The sequence below is a fragment of the Oreochromis niloticus genome, linkage group LG8, assembly GCF_001858045.2.
Source record: "Oreochromis niloticus isolate F11D_XX linkage group LG8, O_niloticus_UMD_NMBU, whole genome shotgun sequence".
Classification (NCBI taxonomy): Eukaryota; Metazoa; Chordata; class Actinopteri; order Cichliformes; family Cichlidae; genus Oreochromis; species Oreochromis niloticus.
Window position 1 is genome coordinate 23,521,866 of NC_031973.2, and position 12,962 is coordinate 23,534,827.

Below are 12,962 nucleotides of genomic sequence, written 5' to 3' on the forward strand. Positions count from 1 at the left end.
AACCTATATCTCTAAGATTCTTTTTTATCTTACCCGATAAAAAGATGGGTTTATCTTCAGTCTTTGCTTTGTCAAAAGCATCTTTCCCCCATGGATACCTGACCAAAAATGAGAAACGAAAAGAAAAGACAAGAAAAACAAAACTTGACATTTGGCTGTGCTTTCAGAGTGTGTATGTCCATCTGTAGTTTAAAAAGCACTCACCAGTCGACAGGGTTGTGCGCATGTTGTAGCAGGTAGGGTGACCTCTCCTTAGCTAACCTGTTGGTGTGTCTGTGAGAAGTGGATGATGGCCCTTCACTCCCTGATGCCATACTCATGAAGACAGACGGACTAGACACACAAGATACTTACGTGAATCCTGTTTCTTATTAGCAAAACAAAGCAATCTCGATTTTGCTGCCTCAGTGTGGGTCTAAATATATTATAAATTGTGAGTCCAGTTTAACAGATGGCTTCAGTGACTAAATACCTTACACAATATAACCCAGCCCCAGAATGTCATTGTGCAGCCCTTGAGTAATACTCACCTTTTGATAAAAATACAGCTACAACATTCAAATTTTTCTATACCTTACATTCCTTACAGAAACACTCTCAATGCCCTTAGTATCGACATAAAAATATATAAAATAATATACTAATATTAATAGGTTAATTTTACTAATTACAATCCATGAGTGTTTCTGGGGCTGTACAAGCTCGTTCAGCAGCTCCTTATTAAAGCTGCAGTAGCTGTCAAGCAGCTATTAGCCCAGACTGGCAGCCGTGGCGAATTCCATTTGATTATTCCCCAATTTATTACGACTTAGCTTAAAAATAAAAGTTCATACCCCAGAAAACGTCAATAAACAGCTTTCATTTTATGAGTCATTTTCGTTGAATTCGGGTGGAAAAGCTGCACATATGTGCGTGATTTTTCACGTGTAACTCAGAAGCACAATGCTAAAATTTTCATCGTTAGCGGAGGATGGTCGATGGAAACCAGCTAGAAAAGCTAACCAGTTAATAGAAACCAAAAGATATTGTCAGCCTTTGTACTTACACCGAATTGAAATGCGTGGCATTATGATTTTAATCAAATGTTTGCACTTACGGGGGAATGTCTCTGGCCACGAGTTAGCCTTAGGGACATATTATTATGAATGATTTTATATGGGAGTATGGTGTGGTTCGACACTCGTCAGTGCTATTGTGCCACAAGCAACAACCGTATCATAATACAACAGATCGTGACTTTTATGCTAAGCCCGCTATGCTTGCTGTAAAATGTCAAAGCAGTGTTTACGTACAGCTAGCACTAGCTACACATTAGCTGAGGCAGTTACCTGAGATAGCAGGCCGCCCGGGGATGGAGGAGCGGTGACCTGTCGCTTGGTGGGTGGGGAATTTGTCTGAAACACCTAAAGTCAACCTGTGATTTCTGCTGTGGCCTATACGCTCCCGAATAAGCTGCAGTTAACACGCATGTAGGTCCCGCGGGGCTATGTTTGGACGCCGACCGACGCCATGCTAGTCTTAACATCCTAATCCACCAAGTGTGTCACTTTAGCAAGCTAACGTTAGCTAGTTTGTGAAGAGACAGCAGTCAAAACTTCCAGGCATGAGTTAAACACTGTTTTTGCAATACCCTAACTTGACAGATGGAGGCGCGACAACAAAGCAGGAGTGGGGATCACAGGAGATAATGTAGTATTTCATTTGGTGATACAAAATAAAAATGACAAACTGTGCAGTAACGTCTTCTCCCAAGTTTGTTATTTTCGTAAACGAATTTAAATTAAATATAAAATCTTTACATTACCTAAAGGAAATAAAACACAAATTCTAATATATTATAAACCATCTTCGCATTGCATTGGATATGTGTGATAAAATATATCTGCACTTTTTTCCTACCTCCTTGTGTGGCTTATAATTTAATATTACACTCTGTTCATATGCTTATTTTTCTACACATTTTTTTATTTTATTAATTGTTACTAGTCTTGAATTTATACAACACAAAATGTATTTGTTTTTGTATTTGACATATTAGATAAAAATTTAAAAACAATTTATTGTTTATTTAAAAAAGCAATACAATAATTATGTAAAAGCAAAATATTTAAGCCTCAAGTAACTGTACAAATTTATATCTTTTCAATGAACCGATGAGTTATCTATGGTTTAAAGAATAAAACACACACACACGGTCATGTTCAAACTAAAGAAATACAATACTTTTTCAGTTATGGTTTCATTAGTGCAGAATTGAGCTCAACAACTGTTGACACAAAGTCCTTGCGAGTTGCCAAGTCTGAGGCAACGATGTTCACGCCAGATTGCTGCTTCAGCCACTTCAGGAGCTTAGGCAGACCCCTCCTTATAACGTTGGGGAAACTGTCGCAGAGGCGAAGGATGTAGATGAGTATCCTATGATCTGCTGGAAGAGTCATGTTCAAACCACATACAAAGAAATCTGTGGGGAACAAGTTAAAGCTTAGCAATTATCTCAAATTATATCGTGTATAACCTGGCTGTTTAAAACTTTTTTCTCTCTGAATAGATGCTACTTTGGATATTTACAGTCCCAAGTAATATTGTTTTTGATCACCAAAGATGAATGTCTAGCTGTCTATAACTTATAACATGGCGTAGTTGAGAAAACTCACAATTGGAAGTCTTTTCTTTTCCCAAGGCTTCAGATATTTTTGATTTAACTTGTGCACGATCCATGCTATTGGCGTAGTAATAAGTTATTTTTTTCCACATTTCAGGATGGTGGTTTGCTGGATAGTCATATGAAACTATGACATTTTTGCCTTGGTCCCAGCAGTTCTGCAGTGTGGGGATGCCCTGTTGTAAGATAATGAATATCTTATTTTGAAACTATAAGCAAAGGTTACAGTAAGTACTTCAATAATGAGACTTATTTGACCTACTGATCTAAAAATAAATGAATAAATTTTTTAAAAAAGAAGAAAAACTGTACACTACCGGGGGGACGAGTTTGCTTCCAAACAAGGTCTTAATGAAGCTGATAAGATGGTTGTGAAGTTTCTCTTTAATGCTTTTCTCAAAACCATTGAAGTTTGAGAAAGCCAGGATGATGACCTCTTTAGGATGGGCCACTGTCCAGGCATGTATTTCCCTGAGAACAGTCTGAACACAATGGCAAAATTAGCTTGCATTAGATAAAGAATCTATAGGGTTCCTTCATGACGTAGTAAGTGAGCACATGTGTTATAAATCACATTAACTAAGGCTAATTACCAAAATAGAACAGATGCTTCATAAAGGAAATCAGTAACACCTGTGTTTACCTTCGGTCATATTTTATAACTTGAACTAGTTTTAAAACAACTCTTGCCTAAAGTGGATCATTTAGATTTTTATTCATGTTTAGTAAAGGTCTTCTTAAGTTAAAAAATAAAAAAAAAATCTGCTAAAAGTTCAGTTATTTTTATATCATAAAATTAGATATTTTTTTCTGTGCACAGCAGGGGAACTCCTGATACATATACATACAGAAAGGAGTCTTGTACTTTTAAATATGCTTATTATTACCTCAACATCAGTGCTTGTGCACAGCCCATGGTAAAAGTAAAGCCTAGTGGGATGGTGGTCATTACGTTTGCGAGCGATCCTCAAGTCAAAGTAGCGAACTCCTGCTTCCAGTTGCATTGTGATGTTGTATTCCTGTGATAAAAACCAACATCAGTCAAACATTCCCTTCTCTGTTTGTTACGTTCATCAATAAATTTGATAGCGGCAGGTCAGAAACTGCCCTTACCTGGGTCATTCCCCATGTTCGTACTATTCTGCGTAAGCAATAAATCCAGCTGAATCGTGTTAGATTGTCAGGCTCTATAATAGCAGAGCTGGTATCCAAATCATAACTCACAGAGTCATGGCTTCCTACGAATGAAACACACACATGCCTTAACAATGCTGTTTTAAAATGCTGTACAGATTTGGGAGTTGTTGTTTTTTATGGTGTATTTATGGGATTTTTTTCTCATGTAGATCTATAGTCCTCTTTTAAATGTAATGTGGTCCAGAAATCCATCATGCCTAGTATCATCGCCAGATCAAATATTGTGCAAATTGTAAAATCTATACAATTTTGACTGTATACATTCCTTCACTCTTAGATTACAAACCATTTGGGTACAGCCTCCGCACTAGCCAAGTACAACTACTGTACTTTTTGCAAAGAATTAACAAATTAATTAACAAATGCAGCAGAAACCACAACCTTTTTCATTCATTCTGTTTGTCAGAATTCTGAGTGAATAAATGCTACCATTAAATGCTATTGGAGGTGCCCCCAAAAATCTGCAGTGTAGATTGCAAAAAAGTATTTCTGTTAACAAAATGGTCCAATTTGACACAGTGTACATGCTGTGTTTGATATCAGTTGGACACAGTTGCACTGTCAACATTTACCTGGTATGGCTAGTTTGAAGAGAGGAATTGTCCAAAGTTTAGATGGCAGTTGTGACATCCAGTCACTGTAGTTCGCGATCTTTATATTCCCTTTCCCTTTGTCTGCAGACATCTACACAAAACATTTTTTAACTTATGTCAGAGTCTCTTAGAAATTCAGTGGTTTAGGCAACAGTGAACACATTAAGCACAAACATAAAGGTCACAAGTTTTAAGAAATAACACTTACCCTGCCAAAGTCATCCCCCAGCTGTAGTTTACTTCGTTATTCCTTCAGATTTGACAGTGTACATAAACTTACACAGTCAGACAATCAGAGGCTTAGCTTTGTTACTGCTCCTAAGAAGGACTTCATTGTTATATTGTAAGAGTAAAAACATTAGCTGTCTTACCGGTTTTGCAAGGATGCGATCCAAACAAGGAATGTTTGATCAACAAGATAGAACGCCCTGATGAAGCTTCCTCATACCCTCAGTATTCACTAGGGAAAAAACAAAGGCTTTTAATACACTTTTAATTCTGATATTAGTGCGGACTTCAGTAGTGGATTTCAGTCTGCACTCAAAAAAGTAAACTAAGGCACTTGTTTGATGACTTAGTTGATAAGTTTAACCAATGTCTCTAGCAGTAAGATCTCTGGAAATTACTGAAACACATTTTGATACTAAAAAGGTTTGCAGGGTGCATATTTATCAAGTGCACCATTACAAACTGTTCAGAAAAGACATCATTACCTGCAGGACAGACATCAGTAACAATATTTGAACTTTTTTGATAGACATGCTGAAGTGACGCAGGAAGCCTGAAAAGAATCTTTAATACAAAGCAGGACTCTGTCTCCTTTGGTTTTCCTGTCAGTTTGACAAATGCCGCCCAATGTTACGTCCAAATCGGAGAGATTTTTGTTTAGCTAGGCTACAGCAAGGACAAAAATATCGAAACAGCATTCACACATTATTAAATTTAATAATCCTTTTCTGTTTTTTGAAATCATGCAGGGAAATTATTTCAGTAGGGCTGGTTGTAGTGAAGGCACTAGTTGTCTCAGCAGGCTGTTTATTGATCTTTATGAGAATATCGGAATTATTTTAGCTAGACAGGCAGGCAAATGGCCTGTCATTGCCATTAATTTGATCTGTATATGTCTAAATATTTGCTGAACACTGCTAAGAAAAACTATATTAGAGAAAAAACCTAGTCTTACCTAGTCTATTTCTTGGAGAAGTGGCACTGTTTTTTCTTTAGCTTCAGAGAGCTTCACCTTGAAGCTTCTGCCTCCCTCTCATTCACACACATGTTCTGTCTTGCTTCTATTGACTTTCATTCCTCTTCTCACCAGAGCATGCCTCCATCTCTCCAGGCTCTCTTCTCTCTGCTCTATAGTCTCACTAAAGATCATAATGCCGTCTGCAAACAGTATAGTTTACAGAGACTTCTGCCTGATTTCATCAGTCAACCTGTTGCTACTGTAAAGAAGAAAGGGCTCAAAGCAGATCCCTGATGTTGTCCCACCCAGAAATCCATCTGTCTCTGACCAAGATCACTGTCTTGTTAACACTGAAAGTCCTATACCACCCTCACATATAGTGCTTCTCTGCCACTCCTGACTTTCTCGTGCAGTACCACAGTTTTGCCGTTGACACCCTATCATATGCTTTCCTTGAATAACAAAAGACTTAATGCAACTCCTCCTGACCTTCTCTATACTTCTCCATCAACACTCTCAAAGCAAACATCACATCTGTAGTGCTCATTCTAGGCATGAAGCCATACTGTTGCTCACTGATGGCCACCTCTATTCTTAAAAAGAGAAACTAGCTGTCAACAGGGTTAAACCACTGATGAGGAGGCCATTTTTAAAATGTATTCAAACATTAATTTCCACTCTTGTAAATTACAAAGTGAACTCATACGTAATAAATCACATCCTTACTCTTGTCTGTACACAGGTTGTTCTCTGTGAGAGTCTTAAGCCATCTGGTTTGACGAGTAGTCTAGTGAAGTGTTGGCATGACTCGCCTTAACTTGTGCTACCGGTAGATCCTGTTTTTAGCATTCACAGCTATCAGATTAGCACATATGGGCAAAGTAGTTACTGTTTTGTGTAATGTATTGTGTTGCAGGCTACAGATTTATTGTAAAGAAAACAGGTTGGAGGAGAGATACACTGGAGCCCCATATATGGGGTAATCAAGTTAAGATAAAGTTATTCTGTTAAATGTAAGTTTTGCATAGAGGGGTTACTATTTGGGTAGCATTTTAGATGAGATGTTAGCAGTCTATAAAAGACAGATTTGAAATCTTTGTTCTATATGAACAGTGACCACAAAACAGAAACAAAATATTTATTTAACTTTTTTTATTAGACTTTTGATGTTGCAAAGCCGACTATAACACAAAAATGTATAGGTTTTTGAAGGACTTGACTTCAGGTTGATTATCTAGCCTTGGCCAGACCCAACATATTCTGGCCTCTGTTGTAGATGGAATAATACTGTCTGAGGAAGACATCGCCCAGGATCCACATGTTGCCACCTGTAGCACTGAAGCCTGTGATACAGCTATTATACTGAACCTAGGACAGAGATTTAACAGGAGAATTTCAAATTTCGGAAACCTGCTTCTCTTTTTGTACAGAATTCAGAAAATACAAATTAAATTAGGAAAGAATGCTTACCTGATAGACATAGACAGAGGCTGGGAGAGTGAACTGCTGTCCATTGATGTTGAAGGTCACATCAGGCATTTGGCCAATGTTGTTGCAGTTGACAATGTACTAATAGAAAAGGCAGTGATGCAAGAAAGGAATAGAAAATAATCTGGTTTTAAGTAATGTAAAGTTTCCTATTTGTTGGAAATAATGCTGCAGTGTGTCAGACAAGAAGATTCATATAATTCATGTCTACATGCAAAATTTGACAGCAGCCTGCTAAGTTAACCAACTATCCAAACAACAGGAAACACGGATAGCCTGAAAACGAGCTTAAACATACGATGATTATGAGTTTTACAGACCAAGTGGTACTAAATTTTTTGGCACTGACCTCTCCATTCTGGCGGCTTGCTCCCAGCCAGGAATTGATGTTGTCAATGTCACTCTGAGGTCCAACAATCATAGAGGTTCCAGTATCCACAACAGCCTGACAGCCACCATTACCAGAAACACTGTAATGGGAAACACAGTATGCATTAGGAAAGAAACTTATTTGCCAATAAGCTCTATAATGATTCTGAAATCAATATAGAGCTGTAACTTTTGGTTTTACCTGTCAACTGTGATCTGCCAGTACAGTTCATTGGAGAGAGGAATCCAGGTGATGGAACCAGAGTAGTGGTTGGTATCAACACCACCAAAGGTCACCACACTGCCTCGCTGATTGTTACTACAAAAGAGTTTAACCAATGGGGAAACTAGGAATCAGTTTCTGCCTAAATACAAATTGATATATGAGGCATCTATACATAATTTCAAATGTCAGGTAGAACGCTGCATAGTACTTACGAGCTCAGATACATGGAGAAGAGACAGACTTGGGTAGGCCAGACCAAATATACCGTCAGCCTGCATGTACTGCATGAAGGGGGCCTCAGTTTGGCTCAAACCAAAGATCTGGTTTGTCACAGCCAGACCACCAACCTGGCAACCAAAGATGAAGCCAGTATTGAAAACCACTTAAGTTGTCATGGTCCTGGGCCACGTTGGCCCAGTATTCTTAGTTTTCATGTATTTTGTTCCTTATTTAGGCCATGCTTCCTGAGTTGCTCTGTTACGTTGTTTCCTTATGTTTTTCCCCTTGTGACTCCTACCCCCTGTGTGCCCTCTGTGTATCTGTGAGCCCTCATCTCTCCTTGTGTTTTATTCCATGTTTTACCCAGCCCGTTATGTCTGTGCTCTCCCCGTGCTCTCTCTCCTCCTGTCTGAACCTCTGTGCACTTCCTGTTTTACTTTGACAGTCTCCCGTCAGTGTTGCGTTCACTCCTGTTGTGTCTTGTTATGATTATCAGTGTCACCTGTGTTTCCCCGTGTGCTCCCACTTCCCTCGTTAACCCTCTGTGTATTTATGTCTGCCTCTCCCTCAGTTCTGTGTCGCGTTCTCCCTCACGGCTGTGTTTCCCTCCGTGTGTTTCCTCGTGAGTCAGTTCCTTAGTACTTCCCAGTTTAGTTTCATATTATTTTGTATCGCCTTTATCATCCGTCAGCAATAAAGCTGTATTTTGAGTTCAGTCCTGTTTTCCTGTGAGTTTGCGTTTGGGTCCTCATCCTGCCTGCCACACAGCGACACATGACATAAGTACTGTATAAGGTACTTGTAACTTGAGTATTTCTATTGCATGCATTAATTTTCATTCATATTCCATTCTTTTTTTTAATCTCCAATAACCCCATTATTTTGCTTTTGATATTATAATGACATTTTGTAGTATTACCTTTTAGGCAACTGTAGTTTTAATTTTGTAGGGATTATGATAGTTTTGTTTTTTTCATCTTTACAGTTACTGTTAAACAGATGAATGTTTTTTTCTGCTTGTTTTGAAATTCTTACCGTCACAGTGTCATATCCCAAGATGCCAGTCATGCTGCCAGTGCCATATGTGATACTGAGAGGTCTGCCATTTTGTCTGTATGTGCTGCTCCTACGAGGGTCAAACTTGGCGTGGTTGTCTAAAAACACAGTATGGTTAATGGTTAAATTCTGTACTATGTATTACCTACTATCTCAATGGTAAATCCATCCATTTATCCATCCACTTTTTACCAGCAATCACCACGTGATTGGTGCCTTCGCAATCACCAAGTCCCAAGCCACCTGAGAAATATAGAGGAGGAGGAGGCCCTCTTCTCATTCTGGCTGGACATGGTAGGACATGCCCAAACATTTTACCTAGCCTTCCTGTTGTGTTCGGGTCAAATCTCGCTGATTTACATATTAAAAAACTCATAAATATTGTGTTTACATCAGATTGCCTCAAGGCCTTATGACATCCACCACACCATGCACTTGAACATATAAAAGTGATGAGCACCTCTTTCGTTGAATTTTGAGTGTTTTAATCAACTTTGTTACATCTGTGGTGTTCCCGGTCAAAAGTGACCGCCGTAGAAAATCAATGGGAATTAACTAAGGGAGAATCCATCTAACCTTCAAAGGAAATTGATTCTCACTGTTTGTGTCATTGTAAACGAGTGACCTCATCACCAGACAATGGGATTGAGGACATCATTAAAGTGTTCCTTCCACCGTCTGACTTTGTCCTCAGATGAGGTAAGCAACACCCTGGTCACACTACTACACTTCCCCCTCCTGTGTCATATGACAGTTTGCCAGAATTTCTTTGAGCCTGACTGATAGTCTTGTTCCATGGTCCCACCAAATTCTTCCCGCAGTCGAGCTTTTGTTTCAGCTACTGCAAGATCGACATTCAGCTTGGCCCAGCAGTCAGCTGCCGCTGAAGTCCCACAGGCTAACAAAGCCCAACAAGACTCCTTCTCAGGCTGATGGCTCCCTTCACCTGCAGTGTCTACCACTGTGCGCTTTCAAACATCAAACGGGTTTGAGCCAAAATAGTAACACATAAAAACCATCCTATAAGTGTATCACTCACCAGTGGTTATCGCATATAAGGAGATAAAAGGATCAAAAATCATATGATTTATAAATTATTTATATGTCCATAGTCAGGGGTTAAGGAGTTTTTTCTTTCTTTCTTTGGAAATAACGCTGCAAGGAGTGCAGATGTCATTGTGTGAGCATCTAGTTAGCTACAGAGGAGGAGCAAGAATAAAGGAAGTAATATTTTTCAAGTGCCAGGTCATTTTAAATGCAATGTTTCTATCAGGTCAACAAACATCAGTAAACACACAAACTATTTGTGTGCCATTCGTTGTACATTGTGTCTGCTAGCTAAAGGTATATGTGCTGTATTGCCAAGGGAGAGAAGAGAACAAGAGCTAACTTCACTGAGAGACGGAGAAAGGTGTAAAACGACTGGACACAAGAGGAAGAAGAAAGGTTATATTAAGAAGTAAGAACTGCTCAGTGGCATTTGATAAACTGAAAATGTAAAACTTAAATGTAATGTCCTAATTTTTAAATCCGATATTTGATCTGTATTTTATGAAATTATGATTTTTCAAATTGACCTCAAACTGAGGTATACTAACTTTGTGCTATTTAAAGGTTGCATTAAAAAACTCTACAGCTTTGCTTGCTTTACTGTGAGGAATTTATTGTAAAGAGCAGTGTTTTGGACCAGTGCACAGTGGCTGTCATGTTCATGGTCAGAGTTGGGTTACATTAAGAGTAGCAGAGATTAATTTGAATTTAAGCTAATGATTCTTAGATTTATTCACTGAATTCCACTTTATACTGTGTGTAGTACAAAGACAGATACTATCAGTGCAGGTGATGGAGGTCAGCCAGGACAACTCATGAAACATCTGCTTATATATTGATGAATTCAGTTGTATGACTCCACAAAGAGCAGTAAATCTCAGAGCAGCAGCAAGTCAGCTGATCACAGAAAATCAACTGGATTTACATCTCTACTAGAGCTGAGTTATGATTCTTTTCCCCACGCTGAGCAATTATGTTTTTCAGCTGATTCTCACATTAAACCTGAGTGTAGACATTCTGTTTAGGTGTGGAGGTAAAGTCATTCTCTACAATGTAGGCAACAAAGATTCGAGCTAATTTAAAAAATTCTCCTTTTTTTCTCTGCTAATGTTCTACATAATTGATTCAATCCAAGTACATTTATTAGAAATAAAATTTAGACTGACTACCAATATAATTTTATCAGATTAATAAAGCATGAGGTTCAGTTAGCTTTGCACAGAGATAGTTGGCAGAAACTCAGCCAAATGATAAGCCAATTACAAGGATGATAATCAACCTGAATACTGTCATGGTGGTGCGTCCACTTATGGAACGTATTCTGCACCCTCATGCTTGAGCATAGTGTTTGTTATATTCAAACTCCAACCTGAAAATGCATGACTCTAAGGTTTTTACAATCAGTTTTTTTGTCTTCGTGTGAAAATACATTATGTAATCATAGATTTACATACTGCAGGCTGCACTGTTGCAGTAGATGGAGGGAACCCACAGGTTAGATGAGCCAGTATCAAAGATGACTTTAAAGGACTGAGGTGGAGTTCCAATTGAGATGACTCCAGTAAGACAGCTGTAGATGAAGAGGAGGAGACAACACGATTACTCTCAAGACATTTGTCAAAGCTCTGTGTTCAAGCTTTAGCTGCTGTTACTCACACCAGCATCATTGGTCATGGATTCAGGGCCCACAGCAAAGCTCCCATCAAACTTGGCCATGGGATTGTATGGGTACTTTTGCCTATACTCCTCCCATAGACCCTGTTCCTCCAAGACCTCCCTGGCACTCTTACCCTTTTCCAGAGGGATCCTAGGAGTCATCAAAGGGAGCAAATTACATTTTGCTCATTAGGCCACATTTAAAAAAAGTTTTTATTTAGCTGTGAACAGGTCTTTTTACACATTAACATCCTCTTAAAACTCTCTATTTATATATCAGTGTGTAGATACTACTTTTATTTCAAGAGACCTGACATTTCAAGAGTCATATATGTAATCGTTTTAGAGAGGCATATGAACTTGTAGGAAAATTGGAAAAACAACAACAACAACAACAACAACAAAGAAAGATAGTACATGGATGAATTACAGTCTGTCTGACTTACTGGACGAGGCACTCAGACAGTGCCACCATGGCAAACACAGCAAATGGCAACTTCATTGTTTCGAGTCTGCCGTCAACTGCAGTAGAAAATAATGAAAATTAGAACAACAGAAGACTTTACATCTGTAATATAATAATAGACTTATAACTCTGTGGATCAACTTGTCTCTAGACTCTAAAACATGAATGCTCAGAGATGAATGTGGATTCCCTTTTATACAGATGAAGTGATTTTTTTTTGCATATAATGAAGCGATAAGTAAATGCACACATGCAAAATCCAACTGTTTGTTGAATGGTCTTTTAGCATGACTTGAATTTTATTGTAAAAGGCCAAAATTACTGACCTACATCCTTTTCACACAATGGTACTTAGAGCTACTGAGTAAGCCACAGGATAGTGAATTATTATTAAAACAACTGTCACATTTTACAGAGCTGAAAAGCAGCACTGATACTTTTAAAGTTTTATTTTTATTATCAAATATAATTCAGTTCGAATTATTTTAAAGGTAAAACAACATATAGAGATTGCTTGTGAAAAAAAAACTAAAAGATGCAAGAATATAAATTTGATCACTAAGTGAACTTAATTGTGAAAGTCATGTATCTGTGTCAGAAGCTACTATTATATCTATGAGCTTTTATTTCGAATTATATATTTTATTTTAAAGGTGAAACAAGGTGTAGTGTGACGTCTGTAATTCCCTTTACTTTAGTCTCCACTCTGCCCTTCTTCATAGATTGCAGCTTGCCCAGCTTGCTGCGGCATGCCTTTTGACTGGAACCAGAAGGTTTGCCTCTATAACCCCAAT

At 38.3% G+C, this 12,962-nt stretch overlaps 3 protein-coding genes and 1 long non-coding RNA gene across 11 annotated transcripts in view; 1 reads left to right on the forward strand and 3 right to left on the reverse strand.

Moving 5' to 3' along the window:
- spata20 (spermatogenesis associated 20) overlaps positions 1-1,635 on the reverse strand; it is a 53,717-nt gene extending 52,082 nt beyond the window's left edge. For 2 of the 3 annotated variants that reach the window (XM_005448005.4, XM_025909821.1), the window contains exons 1-3: positions 1,329-1,635; positions 205-333; positions 34-98 (exon numbers count right to left, since the gene is read on the reverse strand). In XM_005448005.4, the coding sequence (XP_005448062.1) occupies positions 34-98; positions 205-333; positions 1,329-1,525 (391 nt within the window). In that variant the 5' untranslated portion in view covers positions 1,526-1,635. Of the gene's footprint in view, positions 1-33; positions 99-204; positions 334-530; positions 706-1,328 lie in introns of those variants that run through there. The other variant, XM_003438524.5, reaches the window with a different exon arrangement.
- A 48-nt stretch (positions 1,636-1,683) lies between these two features.
- On the reverse strand, positions 1,684-6,468 carry LOC100695526 (PI-PLC X domain-containing protein 1). 5 transcript variants are annotated; one of them, XM_005448004.4, is made up of 9 exons: positions 6,365-6,468; positions 4,824-4,912; positions 4,661-4,702; positions 4,432-4,543; positions 3,776-3,900; positions 3,550-3,681; positions 2,980-3,144; positions 2,655-2,838; positions 1,684-2,461 (listed from the first exon to the last, which is right to left on the reverse strand). In XM_005448004.4, exons 4-9 carry the CDS (start codon positions 4,541-4,543, stop codon positions 2,232-2,234), a joined length of 948 nt encoding a protein of 315 aa, XP_005448061.1. In that variant the 5' UTR covers positions 4,661-4,702; positions 4,824-4,912; positions 6,365-6,468; the 3' UTR covers positions 1,684-2,231. The 5 variants fall into 5 exon arrangements, with proteins under 5 accessions (XP_005448061.1, XP_019217614.1, XP_013128180.1 ...); XM_019362069.2 differs by lacking the exon at positions 6,365-6,468 and adding an exon at positions 5,636-5,654; XM_013272726.3 differs by lacking the exons at positions 4,824-4,912; positions 6,365-6,468 and having other exon boundaries at positions 1,684-2,422; positions 4,661-4,806.
- Positions 6,469-6,794: 326 nt separating this feature from the next.
- Positions 6,795-12,539, reverse strand: LOC100695263 (pepsin A). Its single transcript, XM_019362070.2, is given in 11 exon segments — positions 6,795-7,006; positions 7,109-7,207; positions 7,476-7,596; positions 7,698-7,860; positions 7,930-8,068; positions 8,976-9,094; positions 11,501-11,607; positions 11,609-11,616; positions 11,703-11,853; positions 12,149-12,224; positions 12,495-12,539. Coding segments are annotated over 10 exon segments (1,101 nt in total). The 5' UTR covers positions 12,205-12,224; positions 12,495-12,539; the 3' UTR covers positions 6,795-6,868.
- LOC109203088 (uncharacterized) lies at positions 8,418-10,627 on the forward strand. Of its 2 annotated transcripts, none has more exons than XR_002063022.2 (5): positions 8,418-8,735; positions 8,984-9,105; positions 9,192-9,290; positions 9,618-9,695; positions 9,818-10,627. It is a non-coding gene; the product is annotated as an uncharacterized LOC109203088 (long non-coding RNA). The 2 variants fall into 2 exon arrangements; XR_002063023.2 differs by having other exon boundaries at positions 8,984-9,053.
- Positions 12,540-12,962: the final 423 nt, after the last annotated feature.